The sequence below is a fragment of the Saccopteryx leptura genome, chromosome 2 (assembly GCF_036850995.1).
Source record: "Saccopteryx leptura isolate mSacLep1 chromosome 2, mSacLep1_pri_phased_curated, whole genome shotgun sequence".
Lineage (NCBI taxonomy): Eukaryota > Metazoa > Chordata > Mammalia > Chiroptera > Emballonuridae > Saccopteryx > Saccopteryx leptura.
This window is the reverse complement of record NC_089504.1, coordinates 206,237,665-206,265,353: the sequence shown is the minus strand read 5'-3', so window position 1 is coordinate 206,265,353 and position 27,689 is coordinate 206,237,665. Positions and strand designations below refer to the sequence as shown.

The following is a 27,689-nucleotide window of genomic DNA, read 5'->3' as shown; positions in this document are numbered from 1 at the left end:
TAATTATTTTAATATAATTGTTATAGTCTTTGGCTCACTTCACCAGAATATAAGCCTTAAGAAGTTTTCTCTGGTTCTGAAAATATTTCTATTATGTAATCACAAAACCAGCTGGCAAAGAATGTCTCCACATGAATTACCATTTGTCTTTTGGTCTATAGCCATAGTATCGCTGCCCCTGCCAATAGCAAACACTGATTCTTCTTACTCTTACAGAGTTCTCCCTCCTTCCTTTCCCATCTCATTTCTAAAAGCATTTTGTCAATAATGTATTTAAAAATGGAGAAAATATATTAAATGTTAGTACTGCATAACTTTTTAGTATTATGCTTTTTTAAAGAAAACACTCATATCCAAATATTCACCAGCATTATTGATTTTTTTTTAATGTATAATGAAAGCTAAATAAATTGTTTAAAAAAACTTATTACTTCTCTACTTTCTATAAGATTGCCAAAAGAAGGTCTTGGTAATTATGGAAGATATTTATAATATATTTTCTTTAAATAAAATGAAGGGGATAGTCAATTACAGTTGCAGGTCAATGTTTCTTAATTATAGTCTGATTGGTATTCTCTTTTGAAACATAGTAAAAGTAAAGCTGATTCCAAAATGGTTCTGTTTCATTTAAAGATTTATGAGGATCAACCCATATATATATATGAGATCCCAGGAGTATATATTAAGTGAATTTTCTTCATGCTCCTATTATGGGTCAGCTATTTTTACAAAAACTTACATGAAAATTTAATGTAATTATTTTCTTTAAACATTTTTTATTTTTATTTATATATTTTTGTGACAGAGACAGAGAGGGAAAGATGGGGACAGACAAGAAGGCAGAGCGATGAGAAGCATCAATTCTTCGTTGTGGCACCTTAGTTGTTCATTGATTGCTTTCTCATATGTGCCTTGACGGGGGCTACAGCAGACCGAGTAACCCCTTGCTCAAGCCAGCAACCTTGGGTCCAAGCTGGTGAACCTTGCTCAAACCAGATGAGCTCGCGCTCAAGCTGGCAACCTCAGGGTTTTGAACCTGGGTCTTGCGCATCACAGTCCGACACTCTATCCACTGCACCACCACCTTGTCAGGCTCATATAATTCTTAAAACAATTATATCTCGTAGTTGCTATTTAAAAAAATATTTTAAAGATGAGAAAACTGAGATTAATTTTGGAAAGTTAAACAGTTTATAAAGGTGAAAGAGTAGGATTAGACCCAGACCTTCCTCAAGACATGACAGTTTAAATCACTATGCTACAATACTTACCAAAGACTTGGAGGAATGCCTGTTTCTCATCTTCTCCTGCCTTATTTGTGGCCCTGCAGACATAAAGGCCTGCGTCACTATTGATTATGTTCTTGATGGTGAGTTCTGTATCACTTCCTTTCAAAATGTACTTTTCATTTTCTTCAATGAACTTGCCATTCCTAAAGAAAAAAAAAATTACAGAGGTTGATCATAAATCTGACTTCAAAACTCTGGAAAAAATCATACTCAGCTTTCTGAACTGTAGTTGTGAATCAGTTCATGGCTATTGATAGACAAAGCTAATTTCCAATCAGAAGCATACTTCTAGTAGCCCAGTAGAAAACTTAATGCATACATATTAAAGGTATACTAGAAAATGATTTTGACTTTAGATACAAAAATAACATTTGGGTTATGATGAAATACTGATATTAACATGGGCAAAAAGCTCATTTAAATCTGTTCTTTATTAGAACAAAAAAAGTTTCTTTGATGATTTTAATTCCATATACTTTATTTATGTTGGTTGAATCCACATGTATTTAAGAAACTTTTATTTACTAGATTCCTGGGACATATTTAATAAAATTTCTATAGAAACATCCTTTAAAGAAGTTTCAAAGTAAATGCAATTTAAATATATAACCAATTTATTGTGAAAATAAGTACTGCCAATAAAAGGATAACAAGACATAATTATGTGAAAATGCAGTTAGAGAAATAATGCTGAATATGATTTAATTCACTAATAAGGAGAAATCACATTTTTATAATTTCCCTCCTATATTTAAATAATTTTTAGTATGTTCCATGTTCTTTACGGACTGAGGCCATATTCATTCTGCCCTAATTCTAGCCATTGTTGTTCACTAAAAATGTCCTTTTCACCTGTTTATAATGATTACAGTAAGAAATATTTTAAATATCTTTAAATCTGAAGCAATTTTTACAATTCCCTTTCATATGTGTGAAACCTCTTATACTTTATAGTGTTCTTTTACTCTATAGCATTTTCTTCTCATCCCTTCTTCCCCCCCATTTCTTTCTTCTATATAGCTTTTCATTTTTCTTATAATAGTATTTTAGATTATTAAATTGATTTTAAGGTCCACTAATATAAAACGTTTAGAATCCATTTTTAGGGGTGGGGAGATTTACTTGCCCATACAAATAAAAATTTAAAAAGAAAAATTTCTAAAAGGATTTTAATAATATCAGAGAAACAGAACATTCCTCTGATATAGTAAATGATCTTTCCAGCAAATTTGGTTTTGCTTCCCAGAAAGCATTGGCACATATCTTTCCATAATCCTTATCCTTTTATAACTCCATAACATCTATTTTTCTGTTTCTATTGGCATTGCTAAATATACCGTGAAATGTGTAAAAATACCATAAGAAGGGTAGAATACAAAATTAGGGTTTAAAAACTATCAATAGCAAATGTACCAATATATATGGTACTCTGTACTTTTATATCTTTTTATATTTTTACTAATTTAATATTTATAACTATAAGAATGATATTTCAACATTTTTGTTTTAAAACAGTCATGTATAGAGTTTTCAAAACAATTTATAATCAGTATATTTCTCAATTTATTCAATGAAATAGATTCATTTGTTTAATATTACTGATACTAGTGTAATAATAATAAATTAGAAGTTTCATAAACTTGTAGTTTATGCAACACTTTGCCTATATTGTTTATGTGGTTGAATTTTCACAATCAGCCCATGCATATTTTCCCTCTCTTCCATCATTCACAGATCACAAATAAAATTTTTAGTATGATTTCCACATCCCATAACTCACCCAGTAATATAAGCAACAGATTAACTAAATCCAAGTAGTGTTTTTCTGTTAAGGAGGGTTATTTCCCTACCTCATGTGAAGGGAAATAAAGTTTGCAGTGTAGCAGATGAGTAAGACATGAGAACTTATCACGAAGGATTAATAATATGATTGGCAGTAATCAGGGGTCATATATATCTCATTGATGAGCTAATAACTTTTTGGGTTTTGTTTTTAGGAGCATCAGAAGAGATCTACTATAGTAGGAGAGAAAAGGTGTTGACTTTTCCGGGAATTTTCAAGGGAGAAAAAAATCCATGATTTGAGCTTTGAAGTGGATGGGTAGATCTCAAAGCATTTAGAGAAAATCAGTTAGTATAGGTTATATTTCCCACAAGAGCTCAATTTAAAAATAGCATTAAAGGATAACAAACAAGGGAATAGTCCTTGATACCTCTCTTCCTTACAAACCTGTTAGACAGAATTAGACATCACCATTCACATCCATTTCTGTGGAATGCCAATGTCTGAAAAAAACTTTCATATTTTTTGAATGTCATTTCATGAGCCCATCCTTTGAAACTCAAACCATTTCTGAAAGTGCCCCTTTTCCAGGCACAAGTAAATAGAGGTTAAGATTTAAGAATTCAAGAAAATTATAAAGAAGGGGGAACAATTCCACTTTTTGCTGTAATGTAGTAACAGAGATATATGTACCTTCCCATTTCAAACAACAGAAACATTGTACACAGATAAAGAGAACAGGTTACGAGCACTGGTCATCAAATAATACATGCCAGAGAACTCCGAGGACCATCAGAGTTTCTACCTGAGGAGTCCCTGGACTACTGCTCAGAGAGACAGAATGCAGACAGAACCAGGCATTGTATCTGAGTTGAAAGACAGAGCTCTTAGCTGGGTGAGGCAAAATGGCTTGATATTGTGGGTCAAGAACATGCCTTTGTGTATATGTACCACATCTCTATCCAATACAGCAATAAGAAATGATGACATATTTCCATTTACAACAACATGGATGGAACTTGAGAACATTATACTGAGTGAAATAAGTAAATCAGAAAAAAAACTAAGAACTGTATGATTTCATACAGGTGGGATATAAAAATGAGACTCATGGACATAAATAAAAGTGAAGTGGTTACCAGGGGTTGTAAAGAGGGACAAATATATGGTGATGGAAAATGATTTGACTTTGGGTGATAGGCACACAACACAATCAACAGTTCAAAGGTGGTAGAAATATTTACCTGAAACCTGAAAACTCTTATTGATCAATATTAAATTTATTTTTCTCAATAAAAACTTTAGAAAATAAAAAGAAACATGCCTTGTAAAACAAAACAAACAAATAAAAAATAACAGAAACAGAATGATACATTCAGAGAACAAACTGACCATTGTCAGAAGGTTATGTAGGTTGAGGGGCTGGGTGAAAAAGTGAGGGATTAAGAAGAACAAATTGGTTGTTACAAAATAGTCACAGGGATATTAAAATCAGCATAGAGACTATCAGTCATATTGTAATAAGTTATGTGGTGCCAAGTGATTACTAGAATTTATCATGGAGATTACTTTGTAAATTATATAATTGTCTAACCACTATGCTATTACACCTGAAACTAACATAAATAATTTCAAGTTGACTAAAAACAAAATTAAAAATAAAGTAAAAAATGAAACAAAAAATAAAGTGTACAATTAAAATATAAGTGAATAAAAAAATACCCTTTATAGACAGAATGATCAGGACTATAGGTATACCCTTGACTCTGATTATGTCACTCTGTTGATCTCTTTAACAATTTAATCTAAGCAATGTAAATAAAAACAAAAGCATAACTTTTTGCTGCACCTTACATCATCATGACCCATTTATAACTATAAAGTTGTACATCTTAATCCCATTCATTTTATCATGACAACTTTGTATGGTTATAGACAGATAGTGGATTTTTGTGGTGATCACTTTGTATAGTGTATAAATGTGAAATCTCACTATATATACATCTGAAATTAATATAATATTGCATGTCAACTATACTTTAATTAAAAAGAGCTCTACATTCTAGAATAGAAACTAAACCAGAAAAGCATAATAGTTTTTTTTAAATAAAATTGAAAAACAGTGTTTTCCTTCCTGAAAAAAAATGACAAACTCACAAATATTTTTTCATGAGTGTGATTAAGGACAGCAGCATAGGGGTGTGGGTACATCACCTACCTGTACCAAGAGATGGTGGGCTCAGGTGAGCCAGATGCCCTGCAGGATAATGTCATCTCTTCTCCTCTCTCTGCTGTGGCATTAAAGGATTTCTGAGGCATGGTGATTGTTGGCGGCACTGAAAAACAGGCGAAGACAGATCAATAGAGATGAAGAACATTTCTCTGATATTACTGAGACATTTTTACCACTACTATTTGTTGTTGCTGTTAATGCTAAGCTTTAAAGCTTGAGATTCAACATCTGTACTTACTTCAATAAAACTGGTCAGGCTGCACAGTCAAATGACTTTAAGATCGCTCATCTACCTTCTGATGTAGAAAAAATGGATACTTTAATGCTATTTTATTATTTTGAATCTATCAAACTATACTGCAGTTTATATCACTTAGCAGTTTTTTAAGAAAACAATGTTTAGTTCATAGATTCTATTTTTATCATAGAACGTATTTTCAACTTTTATATATATAATAATCTAATATATATTTTCATACAAGTGATTATATATTTTTGCTATCACTCCTAGGCAACATCTATTAAAATTTTAATATATATGTATCTTCATGAACTTCAAAATTAATAACTTCTTATAGAAATAAAATCACAAACATTAACAGTTTATAGACTAAACAATGCAATAGACATTTTAGTATATATATTGCTCTCTTTATATACATATACACACACATATATATACATATATACTTTTATAGAACACTGTTCATAAAAAGATAGACTATACCATCCTAGCTTAAAGTAACACAGAGATCTACTTGGAGCATAAATAGATTTTCTATTTGGGTTCTCTTCAGTATATGTAATTCTATAAGCAATCATTCACTGCTTCAAGACAGGGCTTTCAAATGAGGTGTCAAACCATAATGTTCTTTCTGATTAACTGCATTTAATTTCTTTAAACAACTATAGAACATTTTATAAAGAGAAACTGCTGAAGTAATAGAGAAAATGAAATAGAGTTTTATGAACAATTCAATTTTAAATTAAGCTTCCTCAATTTCTAACTAATTATATTGCAAAAACTGTATATGCTGCACATTTTGAACATGTTGAAACTGTTACTGAAAGGTACTGTTTGCAATAAACAAATTAATAACATCCATAATAGAAGCTAAATTTCAAAGTACAGCATAAATTTTGACTTAATGCACTTTTATGATATTCAACTGAATATAACAGAATGATATTCCCCAAATTAGTTATATTAATAGACTTTTTATATATTCTAAAGAACTTAACTAGACAGGCATTTACCAGTGTGATTATAATTAAATATCTCTACAACAGCATTCAGGTCGGCATTGATGCTGAATTATTGCCATTGACAGTGGGGGAAGAAACTCTTATGTATCTTAGTAATTAATCACAATAATTTGAGTCTATGCCCTTACAAATTTAGATACAATGGGTCATGATCTGATTCGCTGTCTTTAATAATATATTATTATATATAGTAATATAATAATAATCTAAAATATTATAATAGGTTGAACTTTATATCAGACATTAACTCTGAATTTTAAGTCCATTGAAATTTAATTTTCTATATCTTGTGTTCCTTCTCTTGTAATTATAAAAAACTACCATTGTAATCAAAATATATTGTTTTTCATTTGGTTATTATAAATGTAGCTATAAGAATGCTCTATTTTTGTTATAACAATCAAGATTTTAACCCATTAGAGAATTATAATGACGATTAAATTTTTAATAGAAATTCTCTCTAAAATACTTGTGTACATAGAAATACTTTCAAATGAAAAATGACATGCTCTGGTGGTTGTCCTGTTACTGTTACAAACTTAAGTTATTTATTTTTAGTCATAATATTCTTCTCTATAAATTGCATTGCATATGCTGGATGATCCAAATGAAATGACAAATCATAATGTTTATGTTATATGATACAATGACTGACTCTGCTAACAAAATATGTGTTCTTAAAGTGTAGATGAGCAAACAATATTAATATGTTAATATTAAATACTTACATAGTACTTTGAAGAATAATTCTAGAACTATTGTGAAAAATAATAACATCTAAACAGACTGACAGCTATAAGGAGTGACAGAACTGGGTGGGTGGATGAAAAAGATGAAGGGATTAAGCAAAGAAGAAATTTATAAACACAGACACCAGTGTGGAGATTGCAGGAGGAAGAGGGTGGGGGAAGGTGGAAGCGGGTGAAGGTGGATAGGTGTGGATGAAGGGAAACTTAACTTGGAGTGGTGGACATTAAACACTATATATAGATGATGTATTATAGAATTGTGCACCTCAATCCTGTATAATCTTACTTAAAAAATGTCAAATTAATAAATTAAATAAAAAATAAGTAAGTGTGCAAAGATGCCAAGATGGTCAGGGAGTATTTTAGCCACTGCTTTAGAGTATTTTATGCATATTTACCTCATTGGTAATGGATTTGCTATTGAGTGGGATTAAATAATTTTTAAAATGACTATAATTATTTCATTCAAATTTATTGTTTTCTCATAAGTTCATCTACTTTATTTTAATATTTTAAAATACATTTTTTATTTGACTACACCTGAAGCATCTAGTTTTATTAACTTAACAAAAATTTAATTCTGTGTATGTTAAGTAATGAGTGCTTTCTGTTAAATTTCTGTTTTCATTCTTTAGTTTCAAGAAACATGAGGATGTGTAGGTAAGGAAAGTAGCCCCAGAACTCTCACTAATATGGAGTTTATCTACCTTCCTGTTATAATTTGACTCATTGTTTGTGTAGGCATCAAAGATATCAGTGATCTTAATTCCCTTTCATCGACAATGGCATCAATAATTATATATCTTCTGTGTCTTGCAATCTGCTTCTCCCACTTCTTTTCAATAGTTTTTTTCAAAAGAATAACATGATACTAACCATGGAATACTCATGTTATTCAGATTAATCAGCACCAATAATTTGATTTATTTAGGATAAGGATAAAATCCTACCTCTTCTAATGTCAAGAAAGCTATTCTTTAGCAACTAATTATTCAGATCTATCCTAAATATATATTACCAAATAAATTTATATGTAGATCCTCTACCTGGAGGAAAACTTGAAAACTTAAGACTCACCATCTTTCTTGTTTACCTTTTCTTGTTTTGACTTTTCAGTCTGCGTGACACTTATTAACTTAAGGAAGGATTTATAGAAAATGTCAGAGTAGGAAGTACCAGGCTTCCCAGTAGGAAGTATTTGTCTTCCAAGTAGACAATAGTTGTACTGTTAGAATCTGTCTCATGTAAACTATCTTGGAACTCTGGAGCCTATTGAAGGCTTGAAGCTTCCAGAAAAAGGAATGGAAGCTAAGTTGCAATCAAGGTCTCAAAGAGATATATTTGTATATCATGCTCGTAGCAGCATTATTCACAACATTTAAATAGTGGAAGAGCTCAAATTTCCATCAGTGCTAAGCAAATGTATTACATGCATGAAGCAAAATGTTCAGCATAAAAAAACAAGGGAAATTCTGACATATTCCACCACACAGATGAACCTAGGGCAGTGGTCGGCAAACTCAGTAGTCAACAGAGCCAAATATCAACAGTACAACAATTGAAATTTCTTTTGAGAGCCAAAGTTTTTAAACTTAATCTATATAGGTAGGAACACTGTTATTAACTTAATTAGGATACTCCTAAGCTGGCCACACTCAAGAGGCCAAAGAGCCTCATGTGGCTCACAAGCCACAGTTTGCCAACCACTGACCTAAATGATACTATGATAAAGAAAATAAGCCAGTCACAGGAAGACAAATACTTTATGATTCCACTTATTATTACTTATCAAAAGTATAGTGACAGAAAGTGAAATGGTGTTTGCTAGCAATTGGTGGTGTGTGTTGTGTTCAATAGGTAAAGAGTTTTACTTTTGGAAGAAGAAAAAAGTTATGAAGATTGATGGTTCCCTGACAGGTTGGCTCAGTGGTAGAGCATCAGCCGGTGTGTAGATTTCCCAGATTCAATTCCGAATCAGGGCATACAAAAGAAGCATCCACTTGTTTCTCCACCGCTCCCCCTCTTGACTCTCTTTCTCTCTCTCTCTCTTCCCACCACCGCATCTCCTGAAACCTCGGTTCAATTGGAGTAAGTTGGCCCCAGGCATGGAGGATGGCTCTATGTCTTCTGCCTTGGGTGCTAAGAAGAGCTTGGTTGCTGAGCAACAGATCAATGCCCCGGATGGGCAGAGCATCGCCCCCTTATGGGTTTGCCATATGGATTTTGGTTGGGGTGCATGTAGGAGTCTTTCTCTGCCTCTCCTCCTCTCACTGAATTTAAAAAAAAGTTTGATGGTGAATTTTGCACAATGTTATCAATATATTTAATACCACTTAAATATATAGTCAAACAAAATGGTTAAGATGGTAAATTTTATGTTATGTGTATTTTTCCACAAAAATGGTAAAGAAAGAAAAAAGAAAAGTCACATAACCAATCTCAGTCCCTGGCCAAGCAAACAGATGAACCAGGTAAACACTAAAGGAACTTGTATTTTTAACATTCTATATTGTTACTCTCAGTGTATGTGGAATTTATTCTCTTTTCTTAGACCTTCCTATTCATTCTAGCATACGGTCATTCAATTGTTATTTTCCAAGGGTCATTACAGACATCATCAATGACATCACATATGCATTGTTTTTTTGTTGTATTTTTTGTTTGTTTTGTCTTTCACTACTGCCTCATAGGCTATTACATTATCTACCATCTCTTAATTTTCATTAATATTGGTTCTGGTTACTTTCAAAAATCCTTCATTTCACATTTACGAGGAAGGTCAATTTAAAGTGTTACATACTTTTGGCCAGGTAAGTCAGTCAATTAGAGTCTTGACCAATATACCAAGGTTGCAGGTTCAATACCTGGCCAGAGTACATACAAGAATAATTCACACCTGAAACCTGTATCTTAATAAGTGCAAAATATAAAAGAATACATAAAATAAAAAAGACTCAACCAATGAATACATAAATAAGTGGAACAAATCAATGTATTTTTTTCTCTCTTTATCCCTTCCATTCTCTTTCTAAAATCAACAAAATAAAAAAAATTAATTTAAAAATACTTAATAGAAAATTTTATTTAATAGAAATAAGATGTTTTGGGAACTAAAAATTTAACAAATTCAAAATATCAAGGGATTGTCATGAAAAATAAGTGTATCAATTGTATAATTTCATTTTGAAAGGAAATCTAGCTTACTGATTATTGTAAACAGAATGCCTCTAGTCATTTTTTCAAAAATGTAGTTAGTTGTTTCCAACTTTGAATATTATCAAATTTAGTAAAACTGCCTTACTTTATACCATCAGCTTACAAGACAGATATAATCAAATAGGTCCATTATGTTGCTTTAAAAAAATGTGAGGGAAAAGTTACAATTGGCATCATAAATTTCATCCTAATATGAAAGATGTCATAAATTTAAGCCAACAAATATGGCCTTCAGTGTACAAGTACCCAAACAATGAGAAAATGTTACCTAAATTGCGATCATGTGTTTTTCTGTATTTTCCAACTTTATTTTCCAAATAAATCTGATTTCTATGTTCCTTTAATATGAATTTTAAAATAAATCAGATTCTCAACTAAATATTTCTGGGCGAATGGAATTTTCTCTGTAAAAGTAACTTATTAAATTGTGCTAATAGAGAAAAAGTTCAATAATCTTCTTATCTAAAAAAATAGTTTTCTTGGGTTCCAAAATATATCACAAAAAATTGAATGCAACAGCAATTATAAGAATCTGTCTGGCCCTGGCCGGTTGGCTCAGCGGTGGAGCGTCGGCCTGGCGTGCGGGGGACCCGGGTTTGATTCCCGGCCAGGGCACATAGGAGAAGCGCCCATTTGCTTCTCCCCCCCCCCCCCCCCCGTCCTTCCTCTCTGTCTCTCTCTTCCCCTCCCGCATCCGAGGCTCCATTGGAGCAAAGATGGCCCGGGCGCTGGGGATGGCTCCTTGGCCTCTGCCCCAGGCGCTAGAGTGGCTCTGGTCGCGGCAGAGCGACACCCCCCGGTGGGTGTGCGGGGTGGATCCCGGTCGGGCGCATGCAGGAGTCTGTCTGACTGTCTCTCCCTGTTTCCAGCTTCAGAAAAATACAAAAAAAAAAAAAAAAAAAAAAAAAGGATCTGTCGGTCTTTTGTGAAGGCACATACTACTAGAGAAATGTAAAAATGGAAAATGAAGAAATCACTTTCACTATTTTCTTAAATGTAGTTATTTTTCACAAGTATGATATCTAAAATACCATGCTTATTATTTTGAAAAATTAATAATTAACATTCCAAAATTTAAATAATTTAACCAAATAGTTTTAAAACTTTATGTATAAATAAATATAACTATATACATACACACACACATATATATTTGATCCACATAAACAATATTTTTGGAGAGTCTCAATAATTTTATAAATGTAAATAGTTCCTAATGCAAAAAGTAAGATCAATTGGGGTACAATACCATTTGGTAATTCAACCAGCACTTAAACAGTCATAGATTTTTAATTTTAACTTTTGATCCAGCTATTCCATTTTTAGGAATATACCCTAAGAACACCATAGCACTGTTTCAAAAGGAGAAATGCACCCCCTTGTTTATGGCAGCATTGTTCACAATAGCGAAGATCTGGAAACAGCCCAAGTGTTCGTCAGTGGACATACAACATAATCAAATGTCAGATAATCTGGAGATGTTTTCTCTGAACATATGTACCCTGATTTATCAATGTCACCCCATTAAAATTAATAAAAAATACTCACCTTACTATAAAAATAGAGTTATAGAATATTTCCAAGAAAAATAATTTAAAATAGAAGCCATAGTGTGTGTTTAAAATAAAACTAAATGTACAAGGTTTCAGAACATATTACTAGAGAGATAGTAATGATCACTTTTGAGACATGATCAGGTGACAGCAGGAAATAGTAGGCTTCATTTCAGTGGTCTCTACATGAAGTTACATTTTCCATAACAGGAGACCCGCCAGAGACAGTGCTTGTGGGGGAGGTGGGCATTTGAGGCAAGAGGGGTGCTGTGTATCTAGGTGATGTCACCTAGCAGCATCGCACAGAGTCTCTCAGTTGGAGAACCTGCAAGGGTAGCAGTGGCTTATGGTCTTGCAAAGGTCCAATTTATGGCTAGCAGAAAACGGGTGCAGTTATGCAGGGTGTGCAAAGCAGGCTGATTCTAAATTATTAAAGTATGCTTATGGACTATATTTAAAACAGCTGTGTATATGAATTTTTAATTTTGTGCTAATGATGGTATGAGATGATGGGCCTAGCCTGCTGTGAAGAAGAAAATGACATAAGAACAAATCAAGAGGGGTTCTCCTTGGCTCATTTGCATAAGATGAATGAAAGTCATGTTGGATGGTGTGGGATAAGCTGGGGAGAAAGTGTTATCTTGGTATTCAAACAGATTGGTTTACTATAATTCTGAATAGCTAAGAGAAGAAATTATCAAAATATCACACAGCTCATGATTTGGGGAAGCTACATGGTTTTTGTAAGGACAAATTATGTAAGGAGAACATAATCTTTATCCATAATGACTGACAGAAGAGAAAAAGGCACAGATGTGCAGCCTCTTTTACTTTCCCCTGTACATCATGTAGGCTTGCCCCATTACCTAAGATAAAAAAGGTTTTAAATCCACCTCTGTCAAAAGTCAGTAAGTATAGCCTGAGATTATCCTAAAGTGCAAGCTAAATGTTCAGACTGACATTGGTGTGATAAATCACACATCAATCAAAAGTGATGTGCTGTGAATCATTTTAGTTAGCATCTTTATTAATTCCTTCAAGTTATGAAAGAAAATATCATATACATGGCAACAGGTTTAAAACTAACATCACAGAGTTCTACTTCAAGGTAAATTGAAGGAACCCTATGGCACCCTGTCTCTGTCACATACAGCATCTCACATTTGGACAGAATTCATGGATAATCTGTTTGAGAACTCTGAAACATAAATAGTAGTGGCCATGTTGCTAATAGGAAAATATCAGAATTTGAAGACAACCTGTGAAAGAACAATCTTTTTTTCTTCCCTTTATGGTCCCTTGGCCTGAACAGCCTAAATTCTAGAGGTGAGAATCAACATGGCCTGAGAGAGGTATAGGGAAGCCTTCTAGTTCAGGCTCAATGAGCAGGGAAGAGGCCTCCTGGCAGGGGTGATGGCAGCAGGAGGCGCCTGTCCTGGTCCTTCAAAACAGTTGTGGTCCCAGGAGGGCAAGGCAAACTCCACTGCTCTTCTCCTTGTCTTTCTTCCAGCAACATGACCCTGAATAAGGACACATTTGTAGCACAGAAGGGGTAAATCAAACTCCTGCTTTTGTTTGTTTGTTTTCTTGTTTAGCTAGAGCACAAAACAACAAAATTTAAAGGAAAGGGAAAGTATAGAAGAGATTATAGAGTAGGTAGGGATTAGAAAAGCAAGAGTATCAGTTATCAAATTTGGACCTCAGCCCTGGGCTGTATGTGTGTGTTTATGACCTTAAATAGTACCAAGACACTGAGAATTGAGTAAGAGACAGACCACCACACGTGTTCTGGAATGGCTGCTGGTACACAGGAGAGACAGACTCAAAACATTGCAAAGGAATTTAAAACGTAAGTGATTTTTAATCTGTAAATCACAGAAAACTGGTTACTAAAACGATTTATTGTCTGTGAAAATAAAAGTATCAGCATTCTTCATAGGACTAAAATGAAACCCAATTCTTTTTTTTTTTTTTTTTTTTGGTTTTGTTTTGTTTGTTTGTTTGTTTTTGTATTTTTCTGAAGCTGGAAACGGGGAGAGACAGTCAGACAGACTCCCGCATGCGCCCGACCGGGATCCACCCGGCACGCCCACCAGGGGCGCCGCTCTGCCCACCAGGGGGCGATGCTCTGCCCCTCCGGGGTGTCGCTGTGCCGCGACCAGAGCCACTCTAGCGCCTGGGGCAGAGGCCAAGGAGCCATCCCCAGCGCCCGGGCCATCTTTGCTCCAATGGAGCCTTGGCTGCGGGAGGGGAAGAGAGAGACAGAGAGGAAGGAGGGGTGGGGTGGGGCGTGGAGAAGCAAATGGGCGCTTCTCCTATGTGCCCTGGCCGGGAATCGAACCCGGGTCCCCCGCACGCCAGGCCGACGCTCTACCGCTGAGCCAACCGGCCAGGGCGAAACCCAATTCTTATAATGTGATATTCAAAATCCAGGACATAATCTAAAAAATTTTTGCCTATGAGGAACTAGGAATATCTCACGTTAACAGGAAATACCAGTGACATGTTTATACATATTGAATTACCTAAAAACTATTTTAAATAAATTAATTTAAACATTTTCCAAAGAGTAAAAGTGAACCACCTTGAAACTAATGAAAAGATAGTCTCTGCAAAGACATAGAATATATTCAAAAATACATAAATAATTAGAATTAAAGTTATAATTACAAAATATATTTGAACTTAAAAAAAAACAAATCTTGATTTAACTTAAGTGCAAATGGTCTAATTTCATGAATAAAAATTAGATACATACTTTCAAAATGGATGAAAATAATCAAATTCTATGTTTGTCTATTAAAAGGTTATCTAAAACATAATAATATAGGTAGAATAAATGTAAACATATATATGTCACTCCAACATTAATTATAAGAAAGTTGAAATGTCTATGTAAATTAATATCAAAGATAGAAGACTTCAGAGCAAATAACAATACATAATATAAAGTGATAGATTAAATAATGATTTAAGAGCCAATTTGTCAAAAAAATGTATGACAATCTTACATGTGTATTCATCTCACAAAAGAGGTTCAAAATATCTGAAGCAAAACTGACAGGAAAGATACGATACCTAGACAGGTTCAAAATTCCGCTTTGTGAATTTGGAGCTTAAGAAATGAGAAACAGAACAAACCAAATCCACATCAATCATAAGGAAAAACTAAGACAATTAAGAAAAGATACAATAAAATAGAAAATAGAAATAAGAAAGTAAGAGTATATGACGAAACCAACAACAGTCCTTTCAAAGAATATAGTTAATAAATTTTAGTAAGATGCATTAGGAAAAAAGAAGAGATGACACAGATTGCCAATATCAAGAATCAAAAAAGTTATTTCACTATAGATTCCCACATACAGTAAAAACAAAACAAAAACAAACAAACAAAAAAAACCACAAAAAACTGATCCAGCCAAATATTGCATACAAGTTCAACAGTGTTGAAGGGACAGACCACTTCCTTGAAAACAACAAACTAAGGAAACTCACTCAAGATGAGATAACTCAGTCTTGTTAACTATTAATGTGGTTAAAAGCCTTCTGAAAAGGAAATCTCTAGAATCAGATGGTGTATCTGTTGAACTTTACCAAATGTTTAAAAAAATAAGACCTTTTCTACACAATCTCTTAGAAAATGTTAAGACAGGTACTACTTCTTAACTCATTTATAAGGTCAGAATTAAAGTAATAATATTTTTTTGTGTGTGTGACAGAGACACAGAGAGGGGCACATAGGGACAGACAGACAGAAAGGGAGAGAGATGAGAAGCATCAATTCTTTGTTGCAGCACCTTAGTTGTTCACTGATTGCTTTCTCATATGTGCCTTGTCCGGAGGGCTACAGCAGACTGAGTGACCCCTTGCTCAAGCCAGCGACGTGGGCTCAAACTGGTGAGCCTTGCTTAAACCAGATGAGCCTGCGCTCAAGCCTGTGACCTTGGGGTTTCGAACCTAGGTCCTGCACATCCCAGTCCAATGCTCTCTCCACTGTACCACACCTGGTCAGGCAACATTAAAGTAATAATTTAAGCAAAGTATTTTTCTTAAAGAACAAAGTTATAGAAATTACTGTATTTTTCGCTCCATAAAACATACTTTTTTCCCCCCCAAAAATGGAGGGGAAAATGCCTGTGCATCTTTTTTTTTTTTTTTTTAATTTTTTTTACAGTGGGAGAGAGAGAGAGAGAGTCAGGTAGAGGGATAGATAGGGACAGACAGACAGGAACGGAGAGAGATGAGAAGCATCAATCATCAGTTTTTTGTTGCGACACCTTAGTTGTTCATTGATTGCTTTCTCATATGTGCTATGACCGCGGGCCTTCAGCAGACTGAGTAACCCCCCGCTCGAGCCAGTGACCTTGGGTCCATGCTAGTGAGCCTTTCGCTCAAGCCAGATGAGCCCGCACTCAAGCTGGCAACCCCGGGGTCTCGAACCTGGGTCCTTCCGCATCCCAGTCTGACGCTCTATCCACTGCGCCACCGCCTGGTCAGGCCCTGTGCATCTTATGGAGCAAAAAATACAGTATTTTATGAAATATTTTAACAAACCATTTGGTTCAGAATATTTATTTTATTATCTTCCTTTTTAAAACCCTAGGTATGTCTTATGGTCAGGTGTGTCTTATGGAGCAAAAAATACGGTACACTATCTGATTTTTTAAAAGATTTTATTTATTAATTTTAGAGAGGAAAGAAGGGGGGGGGCAAGAAGCATCAACTCCCATATGAGCCTTGACCAAGAAAGCCTAGGACTTTAAACCAGTGACCACAGTGTTCCAGGTCGAGGCTTTATCCCTGGCGCCACCACAGGCAAGGCACTATGTGGTTTTAAGGAGCTAGTAAAGTTGCCATTAATTAGGGCAGTGTGATAATGGTGCAGAGACAGACAAATAGGTCAGTAGAACAGAAAGAGTTCAGAAAAAGACTCATATAAATAACCATGATTTATTTTACAAAGTCCAATGGAGAAATACTAGTCGTCATCTTCTTTTTTTTAAGAAGCAGGAAGTCAAGAGACAGACTCACGCATGTGCCCTGACCAGGATTTATCCCACAAGCCCCCTACTGGGTGATGTTCTGCCCATCTTTGGGGCACTGCACTATTGCTCAGCAACCAAGCTATTTTAGCACCTGATGGGAGGACATGGAGCCATCATCAGTGCCAGGGACCAACGTGTTCAAACCAATCGAGCCATGGTTGTGGGAGCAAAGAGAGAGAGACAGACAGAGGGGAGCGGGGCAAGGTGGAGAAGCAGATGGTTGCCTCTCCTGTGTGCCCTGATCAGTAATTGAGCCTGGGACATCCACACACCAGGTCCACACTCTACCACTGAGCCAACCAGCCAGGGCAAAAATAATATTCTTCTAACAATAGTTTTTAAAGAACTTAATATCCATATGTAAATATATGCACCTGAGTATAGTACTCACACCTTATACAAAAAAGAACACCAAATGGATCAAAGACCAATATGTAAAGCATAAAAGTATAAAACTTACAGAAGAAAATATGGTCAAAATCTTTGTGACTCAGGGTTAGATGAAGATTTTTGAGACATGACACCAAAAAATGCTTTGCTGTCTGAATGACATTTTAAAAGAATGAGAAGAGAAGCTACAACATGAAAAACAGCACTAGCAAATCAGGTATCTAAGCAAGGAATTGCACCAATAAAAATATATTTTTAAACATTTAAATTCAACAATAAAAAAATGTACACAAAGACTTGGAAGCAAAAATTCATTTATACTATTATTATAAGCAACTCTCAAACTGCAATAATTAAAAAAAAATCTGCCTAGAACAGGGGCCAAGACGTATGGAGGCATTTCACTGAAGAGGAACACAGACGAGACAGAAGCACCTGCAAAGAAGTTCACTAGCATCAGGTATTGCCTCATGACTTTGCGCAAACTCAAACCTCCAAGGTTCTACCACACACTTATTAGGTATAAAATTAAAAAATAAATACTTACAACATCAAGTACTGGTGAGAATGAGGGACAGGTTGAGCTCATATATTACTGGTGAGAATGAAAAATTATACAGCCATTGTGGAAAATAGTACTGCAGTTTCTTATAAAGTTAAGCATACACTTACTATATGGCCCTGAAATCCTATTTCCAGGTATTTATCCTACATCAGTGATTTTCAACCTTTTTCATCTCAGGGCATACATAAAACAATTTTTGAAATTCTACAGCACAGCAAAATAGTTATTTTTTTGCTGCTCTAATAAAAAAAGAGGTATTATTTTGATTTATTCAAACTGAACAGCAATGTGGTGGTTGGCTGTTGTCATTGATCAGCACTCTTGACTAAATAGTCAAGTATTGCATATTTTAAAATTCTTGAGGCACTACAGCTGAAAACCACTGCCCTAGATCAATGAATTTAAGCTCACACAACACACCGCACACACACACATGTTTATAGCAGCTCTAATTATAATTACAAAAAGTGGACACATGTAACACTTGACTGATTCTCAAAGCATTATGCTGAATTAATTGAGAAATTCTTAAAAGATTACATTTTGGATTATTCCATTTATATGATACTGGAAAAGACAAAATTATAATGGCAGGATAAAGAGTGATGGCTGTTTGGGTTTAGAAGTTATAAGAAAGTGTAACTACTAAGAGAAAACATAAAAGAGCAAAGGTGATGAAACAATTCTGTATACTGGTTATGTTAGCAGTAACAGGAATTGATTCATACATCAAAACTCATAGAACTGTATAGTGAATTTTACTGTACATAATTTGGAAACAAATTTTTATAAACTTTTTTTTTTTCTTTTAGGTGAGAGGAAGAAAAATAGGCAGTCTCTCCCCCATATGCCTCAACTGGGATCCACTTGTCAACCTTGTCTTGGGCTGATGCTCCAGGACCAATCTATTTTTACACCTGAGGCTGATGTGCACCAATGAAGCTATCCTCAGTGCCATGCTTGAACCAATCTAGCCACTGGCTGTGGGAGAGGAAGAGGAAGAGAAGGGGGAGGAAGGGGAGAAGCAGGTGGTCAGTTCTCCTATGTACCCTAGCTGGGAATCAAACCTGGGACATCCGCACACCAGGCTGATGCTCTATTCATTGAGCCACAGGCCAGGGCCACAGACCTTTTAAAAACTATATCCAGTAATTTTTTTTAATCTAATTGTTTTATAACAATTATAAGTAGCTGATTCGATTCACTATAATAATCTACATCTCTTGGAGAAGTCAGTTTCTGATAGTTCTAAAGCAGGAAAATCTCAAAATTTCCCTATCTGAGGGAGTATCTTTTTTTACTCCAGTTCATTGAAGTCATTCTCTTTCTTTAACTCACTGCTTGGATCTGCCCAATGTATTCTAAAAACCCTTTTACTCTTTTGCTTCTTTGTATCTACTATGAACTGGAGATTCTACTGCTCCTATATTCTTCATGTTTCTGAGATATCCAGAGTGTTGGCTGGGTTTCAGTGAATTGGCTTAGTTCTTTCCAAGTAGCTTTGTAATATCCTGCTATAGATCCAGTGTCAAAACTGGAGTACAATGAAGTTAATTAACAAAAACAAATAAATTAATTGCAAAACAAAATGTGTGGAAAAACAAGTCAATTTCTAAACCTTGCAGAAGGCAAGGTAGGAAGAGAAAGCTCTCCTGTGTATGGATACTTTTTAAACTTGGTTCCAGAGCAGCCTTTGAAAAGCCACCTGTTTGGTCCTACTTTCTGAATTGTCATTGCTTCTTCAGGATAATCTTGTGACACAATCAATAGGCTTTAGAACAAGGGTCCACAAACTACGGCCCCCTGAGGTCATTTATCTGGCCCCTGCCACACTTCCAGAAGGGGCACCTCTTTCATTGGTGGTCAATGAGAGGATGCATCCTGTGCTCCTGGAGTACTGTATGTGGCGGTGCCACAAAGCGGGGCATCGCTCAGGTACAGTACTACTTCCGATGACACGGGACGCATGCCTCACAGCTCCGGAAGCACGTCATATCACTTGTTATGGCTAGCAGTAACAAATATGGAACTGGACATTGACCATCTCATTAGCCAAAAGCAGGCCCATAGTCCCCATTGAAATACTGGTCAGTCTGTTGATTTAAATTTACTTGTTCTTTATTTTAAATATTGTATTTGTTCCCGTTTTGCTTTTTTACTTTAAAATAAGGTATGTGCAGTGTGCATAGGGATTTGTTCATAGTTTTTTTTATAGTCTGGCCTTCCAATGGTCTGAGGGACAGTGAACTGGCCCCCTGTGTAAAAAGTTTGGGGACCCCTGCTTTAAAAGCTTTAGCCTTTAATACCCTCTCCTTCCTGCTGTGAGCCCTGAGTTGTCTTCTGTATACTCTGCCGTATCTGCTGTATGTTCTCTGTGTTCTTTGTCACTCGGGTGCAACAGTCATTTATCTGTGTATTTCATCTTTCAAGTTGTGCAAAATTCTTCCATTTTTTCTCAGAGGGTGTGTGGGGTTAGTCAGTATAACTATACATATATTTTTAAAAATTTATTTTATTGCATGACATTAGTTAATCACACTGGATGGGTTTCAACTGCACCATTTCATAATGCATCATTTGTACCCTGCACTGTGTATTCACCACCCCAAGTCAAGTCTCCTGCTGCCAGGGGGCAAAGAGGGTAGGGTGTCCAGGTAAATAAGGTGAAGGGATTAAACAAAGGAAAACAAAAAGATCACAGTATGATTATACTTTAATGTAGAAAATGTGACACTTTGATATAAAAACAAATATTAAATTAAATGACCTAAAAAATAAGCATTAAAAATTGAGACATATATATGAATTATATATATTATATTATATATAAATATATAATTTATATATAACATATATATATGAATTTATTTTGAATTTAGTATACTACAGGAGACAAACATATTGAAGTCAAAATGTAGGCATAAGTAAGCTCTACCATAATGAACAAAAGACACTGCTATGCTACATTATTCAAATATTTAAAATGATGTTTATAATTTGTTCATGACACTTAAATATATGTGCAAAAATGTCACCTTCCAGTCAAGATATGGAAACAGGTGACCAATTTACCCTATCACCTGAAAACAACTAAGAATTTAGACGTATAGTATAAAATAACAAAAATGACTCAACAGTGCACCCTGAAATACAAGGGGAAATGAGGTGAATCCTACCACTGCCCCAGCCTACTGTCTAGAGAGAGTTTCTGAGCTGCAGTGCAGAGAGGAAGAGCCCAGTGGGCGTCCAGAAGTCTGAGGAGGCAGGGCAGGTGGTCTGGGGAAGTAAAGCTATCTGGCTGTATTGCACAGGGCAGAGTGCTAAACAGAAGTGCACAATGAAGACTTCTTGAGATTGGCAGTGAGTTCCCATGAGTTCTTCAGATGAGTACCAATGACTGCATCATGAGAGAAAACTACTGAGGTCAGGAAAAAATCATCCCCACTTAGAAGGAATGATTTCCAAAGCTCAAATAGAGCAAAGAACAGTTTCTATTCCCAATGTCAGAATAATAATTTTAGAATACTTGATGATGCCTGTCAAATAGAGTATTAGAAAGATTTTTACCCCAGAAATGGGGTCAAATAAGCTCTGGAGAATTCTGACCCCACCTAACAAAATGTAAAGGAAGAAATGGAAAGGATTAAGCTGATTCCTAGTAACTTATCTGCAGTCCTGGAAAATGACCTCAAATATGTAAAGAAAAACAGAAATATTTAGCATATTGTAGAGGTAAAATTCACAACATCTGGCATCTAAATTAAAACTATTAAATATGCAAAGGGGCAAGAATATTAGACATGATGAAAAATTACAACCAACAAAAACTGACCCAGAAAATACATAGATAATTGGTAGACAAGAACATTAAAGTAATTATTATAACTGCATTTAGCATCAAGAATCTAAAAGAAAAAATGCTCATGTTAGAGACTTAGAGGATATTTTAAAACACCGAATTTCTATGTATAAATAGTAGTGTCTGAAATCAAAAGCATATGAAATAAGATTAATGGTACATTAAACATTGTAGAAGAAAATATTAATAACTTTAAAATAACAACAGAGACTTTCCAAAAATTAATATAGGAAGAAAAAAAAGCTAAAAGAGAATGATTAGAACATCTAAGAACAGTGGATGGAGTAAGGTCAAATGCCTAACATTTGAAATTGGAGTCCCAAAGAATTGTGGGGTAGAAACATTATCTGAAGGGCTAATGGCTAGAACAATTTCAAATTTTATAAAAAGTAAATACAAATTTGTCAGCAAAACCCAAATTCAAGAATAATGAAGAAAATTACAACAAGGTATATTGTATCCAAATTGCTTTAAACAAGTGATAAAATCTTCTGGGAGGACTGGGTACTGACACACTTTACACACAGAGGCACACAATCAGGAGAACAGACTTTTGATCTGAAATAACTAAGCTAAAGATAATGACTCAAATTTTGTTTAAGGTACTAAATAAAAAACTGTCAATTTAGCACTCTATACCAAGCAAAACTTTATTTAAATATGAATGAGAAATAAGGACTTTCTGAAACATGCAGTATGTGAAGTCAATCATCCCTAGCAGACGTGCACAGTAAGAAATGCTAAAGGAAATCTGGACACACAATGTGATGAAGAGCTAGTATGTGAACATTTAGAAAAGCCTTATTCCTTTATTAATTAAGTCATTTTGAAAGTTAATGACAGTTTAAAAGAATAAAACAACAACAAAACCATATATTGTGAGGTTATGGCAAGTAAACATTGCCACTCCCCCCTTCCAAAAATGTCAACACTTTAAACCCAGTAACCTATGAATCCATTAAGTTGCATGGCAAAAGGGCCTTTGCAATATAATATCATCATAGACACTTAAATGGAAGAGTATGCTATATTATCCATGTAAGAACAGTCGCATGAGCCCTTAAAAACAGAGTGACAGGTGGAAGAAGCAGCAAAAGAAGCTGCAGCAAAAGAGGATGTCAGAAATAGCCCAAATATGAGAAAGACTACAGAACTGTTGCTGGTACCGGAGAAAGAGGCCAGGAAGGAGGCCTCCAGAGCTAAGTGCAGCTGCCTCCAGGTGACATCCAAACAAAAAACAGGACCTCAGTCCTACAGCAGAAAGACGATGAATTCTGCCAACAACCTGAATGATACTAGGAGAACTTCCTTACCAAAGCCTGAAATAAAGAGCCCAATTCTGCTGACACCCTGATTTCAAAATATTATTACAATACTCTGAGAAAATCCTAGCTGAGCCTACTTGGATTTTGAACCTACAGACACAGCAAAATATACATTTTTGTTGTTTTAATCCACCAAATTTATTGTAATTTGTTACCAAAGAAATAGAAAATTTATACAGGTCTTATAATCTATGTAGATATAAAGTGTATAATAACAGCAGCACACAGGCTGGGAGATGGTATTGTTATTCAACATGTGAAAGGGTAGAACATCATTTGGAGGAAGATTATAAAGGTCAACTACTAAAATAGCATAACAATGAGTTATAGTTAATGAGCCAAGACAGAAAATTAATTGACTTGATAAAAAGTTATGCCAAAAATCTGAAGGAAGAAATAGAAGAAAAAGGGAACAAAGAACGTATAAGACAAAAAGAAAACAAACAGTAAGATTTAAATTGACTAAATCAATAAAATATTTAATGTAAATTGTGTAAACATTTCAATAAAAAGGCAGGGACTGTCAGAATTTATTGAAAATGAAAATATTACTATACTGCTCACAAAAATTAGGGGATTATGGAATGAGCAGATACTCCAGTACTTTCAGCCTTCTGTAGTGCATTTTCACCACTGAAATAAAGGTTGGTTTGGTATCTCATTTGCATAATTAAACAACTTTTCTTCACTTGTCATTTCTTTTTCTGATGTTCTTGTTTAATTAAAAAAAGAAATCAAATGCTTTTTCTATTGCTTCATATTCATTTTGAAATATCCTCTAATTTTTGTGAGCAGTATATATAGTGTCTCCAAGAAACAATTAAGATAAAATTGAAAGGAAGAATAACATCATGCAAACACTAAGAGAGAGCTAGATTAGCCATAACACAGTCAGTGTAGGTTTCATAGCAAAGAATTAGCAAGAATAAATTGGATCATTTTCTAATGGTAAAGAAGTCAATTCACTGACCTGTGCTGGCGCAGTGGATAAAGCGTTGACCTGGAACTCTGAGGTCACCAGTCCAAAACCCTGGGCTTGCCTGGTCAAGGCATGTATGGGAGTTGATGCTTCCTGCTCCTCCCCCTTTCTCTCTCTCTCTCTCTCTCTCTCTCTCTCTCATTCTAACTCTCTCTCCTCTCTAAAAATGAATAAATAAATAAAAATTTTAAAAAATCTTAAAAAAAAGAAGTCAATTCATCAAAAGGACACAATTCTAAACTTTTATGCATATAATAGAGCTTCTAAACTCAGGAAGCAAAAACTAATAGAATTGCAAAGAAAAAATATAATTTACTATAACATCTAATTTAATTCAATATAAAATAATATATAATCTAGAATTTTATTTGAGATTAAGCAGCCCTCTGTCAATAACTAATAGAAGAAGTACACAAGAGGTTAAAAAGAACAGAGAGAGTTGATCAATATTATCATTCAACCTTAGCTGAATTAATTAATGATTTTACCAAAACCTCAACCAAACCAGTAGATTCACATTCTGTTTTAGTGTTCAGGAAATTTCAAAAGTTCTAAATCAAGAAAGTAAGTTTTCTGATCTCATTAAAACCAAACTAAAAATTATGACAGAATAAGATTTGGGGAAATATACATATATTTGGAAACTAACTCATAAACTAAATTAAAAAATCAAAAGAGCCTGACCAGGCAGTGGTGCAGTGGATATATACCATCAGACTGGGATGCAGAGGACTCAGGTTTGAAATTCAGAGGTCACCAGCTTTAGCGCAGGTTAATCTGGCTTGAAAGTGGGCTCACCAGCTTGAGAATGCGGTGGCTACATTGAGCGTGGGATCATAGACATGACCCCATGGTCTCTGACTTGAGCCCAAAGGTCACTGGCTTGAAGCCCAAGGTTGCTGGTTTAAGCCCAAGGTTGCTGGCTTGATCAAGGGGTCATTTGCTCTGTTGTAGCCCCTTAGTCAAGGCACATATGAGCAAGCAATCAATGAACAACTAATGTGCTGCAGTGAAGAATTGATTATTCTCATCTCTCTCTCTTCCTGTCTGTCCCTATCTGTCCCACTCTCTGTCTCTCTCTCACTCTGTCACAAAAAAAAATCAAAAGAGAAATTAAAAAGTATTTTGAAATGAATGGCAAAGTATATAACATATCAAAAGTCATGAAATGGCCTCACCAGGTGGTGGCGCAGTGGATAGAGTGTTGGACTGGGATGCTGAGGACCCAGGTTTGAGACCCCTAGGTCACCAGCTTGAGCGCGGGCTCATCTGGTTTGAGCAAAGGCTCACCAGCTTGGACCCAAGGTCACTGGCTCAAGCAAGGGGTTACTTGGTCTGCTGAATACCCGCGGTCAAGGCACATATGAGAAAGCAATCAATGAACAACTAAGGTGTCACAATGCACAATGAAAAACTGATGATGCTTCTCATCTCTCCATTCCTGTCTGTCTGTCCCTCCCTCTGACTCTCTCTCTGTCTCCGTAAAAAAAAAAAAAAAAAGTCATGAAATGAAATGAAGCAGTATATATACAGAATTCTTGAGCATTAAATGTATGCATTAGAAGAGAAGGCTTCAAATCAGTATTTCCAGGTTTAACTTAAAGAAAATATAAAAAGAGGATCAAATTCAACCCAAAATAAGCAAGAAAAAATAAAATAATAAAAATTAGAAATTGGTAAAATGGAAGACAAGGATAACAAACAGGAACAACCAATGAAACAAAATCCATTTCTTTGAGAGACTAATATATGTGATAAAACTCTACCACACCCATCAAAAAAAGGGAATGAGGGACAGGGAAAGAGTGGAAAGGCAACAGAGCCCGAGAGAGACAAAGACAGAGAGAACAGAAATTATCAGTATTGAAAATGAGAAAGTCAACATGACCACAGATGCTAAACTTGTTAACAGGATAATAAAGAGTAATTGTGAGCAATTTTATGCCAATAATGCCAGCAGTTGGGATAAAATGGATAAATTCCTTTAAAGATAAAAATCTCCAAATTTGTCTTAAAAAGAAATAAATAACTTGAATAACTTGAATTGGTAAATTCAAAATTCACTTTTTTAAGCATGAGAGAGGTGTGTGTGTGGGAGGGGACAGGAACCAACAGACAGGAATGGAAAGAGATAAGAATCATGAACTCTGTTGTTGCAGCACTTTAGCGATTCACTGATTGCTTTTTCATATGTGCCTTTACTGGAGCGGGGGGGGGGGGGGGGGGGGCTTGACCTTGGGCTCAAGCCAGTGACCATGGAGTCATGTCTATGATCCCATGCTCAAGCCAGTGACCCTGAGCTCAGAGTGGTGAACTCACACTCAAGCTGGCAACCTCAGGGTTTCGAACTTCCCAGGTCGACACTCTATCTACTGCGCCACCACCTGGTCGGGTCAAAATTCATTTTTGATAAATATCTTCATAATCTAGAAAAAGCTTTCTTTCTCCATCTGATAAAGGACAGTTTCAAAAACCCTATAGCTAATAATATATATGATACTAAAAAAATTAATATTTTCCCCCAAATCAGAATGAAAGCAAGGATGATCAATTATATTACTTCTTTAAACACTATACTAGAGTTCCTATCCAGTTCAAAAGGTAAAGGGAAAAAATGGCATCTAGTTTGGAAAAAAAGTAAAACTGTCTTTATTCACTGGTGGCATGGATATCAATGTAGAGATACCTATGGAACCCAACAACATAAGCTACTATACCTACAATTTTAATTTAGTAATGTTTTAGAATAACATATGAATGCAGTAAGTCTCCATTCAATATCATTGATAGGTTCTGCAACTTTAAATGACACAATATGATGTATATAGCAAAACCAACTTTACCATAGGCTATTTGATATAAACAAGAGTTAAGTTTGTAGTTCATCAATGATATAAAACAATGACTTTGAAATAAACATTATTCAAGGACCTGTTGTATACAAAAGTTCTGTGTAGAAATGGTCACAAAGAATTAAAATTGAAAATTAAAAAATAACGTGGATTATAATATCAAAACATACAAAATATTTAGAGACAAAGCTGACAAAAGATTTCTTATAGCTATAAACAAAACTCTTCCAAAAACTACTGAGCGAAATGAAAGAAGACTTAAATATATGGAGATGCATATTGTAATCATGGAACAGAAGGATGAAAATGTTAAGAAGCCAATTTTTGTCTGTTATCTATAACTTCAAAATATCTAATCAAAATTATGATTGTATATGTGCACTTGTGTGCATATAAAAACTGATAGGTTGACTAGAAAATTAATATAAAAAAGTAAAGAACATAGATACTATATTTTGAGTCTACTTTTAAAAAGTACGAAATGGGAGGACTTACAAAATATTTTTTCAATTTTAATACAGCTATTGCAAATAAAAGCATTTGGGGATTTGTGCAAACAGACAAATAGATCAATGTAAGAGA

The 27,689-nt window shown here is 34.8% G+C and overlaps 1 protein-coding gene across 2 annotated transcripts in view; it reads right to left on the bottom strand.

Annotated features, from left to right (window-relative positions):
• Window positions 1-27,689, bottom strand: part of NCAM2 (neural cell adhesion molecule 2) — a 562,390-nt gene that overhangs the window by 212,389 nt on the left and 322,312 nt on the right. For both annotated transcript variants that reach the window (XM_066369923.1, XM_066369924.1), the window contains exons 6-7: window positions 5,291-5,408; window positions 1,272-1,432 (exon numbers count right to left, since the gene is read on the bottom strand). In XM_066369923.1, the coding sequence (XP_066226020.1) occupies window positions 1,272-1,432; window positions 5,291-5,408 (279 nt within the window). The remainder of the gene's footprint in view (window positions 1-1,271; window positions 1,433-5,290; window positions 5,409-27,689) is intronic.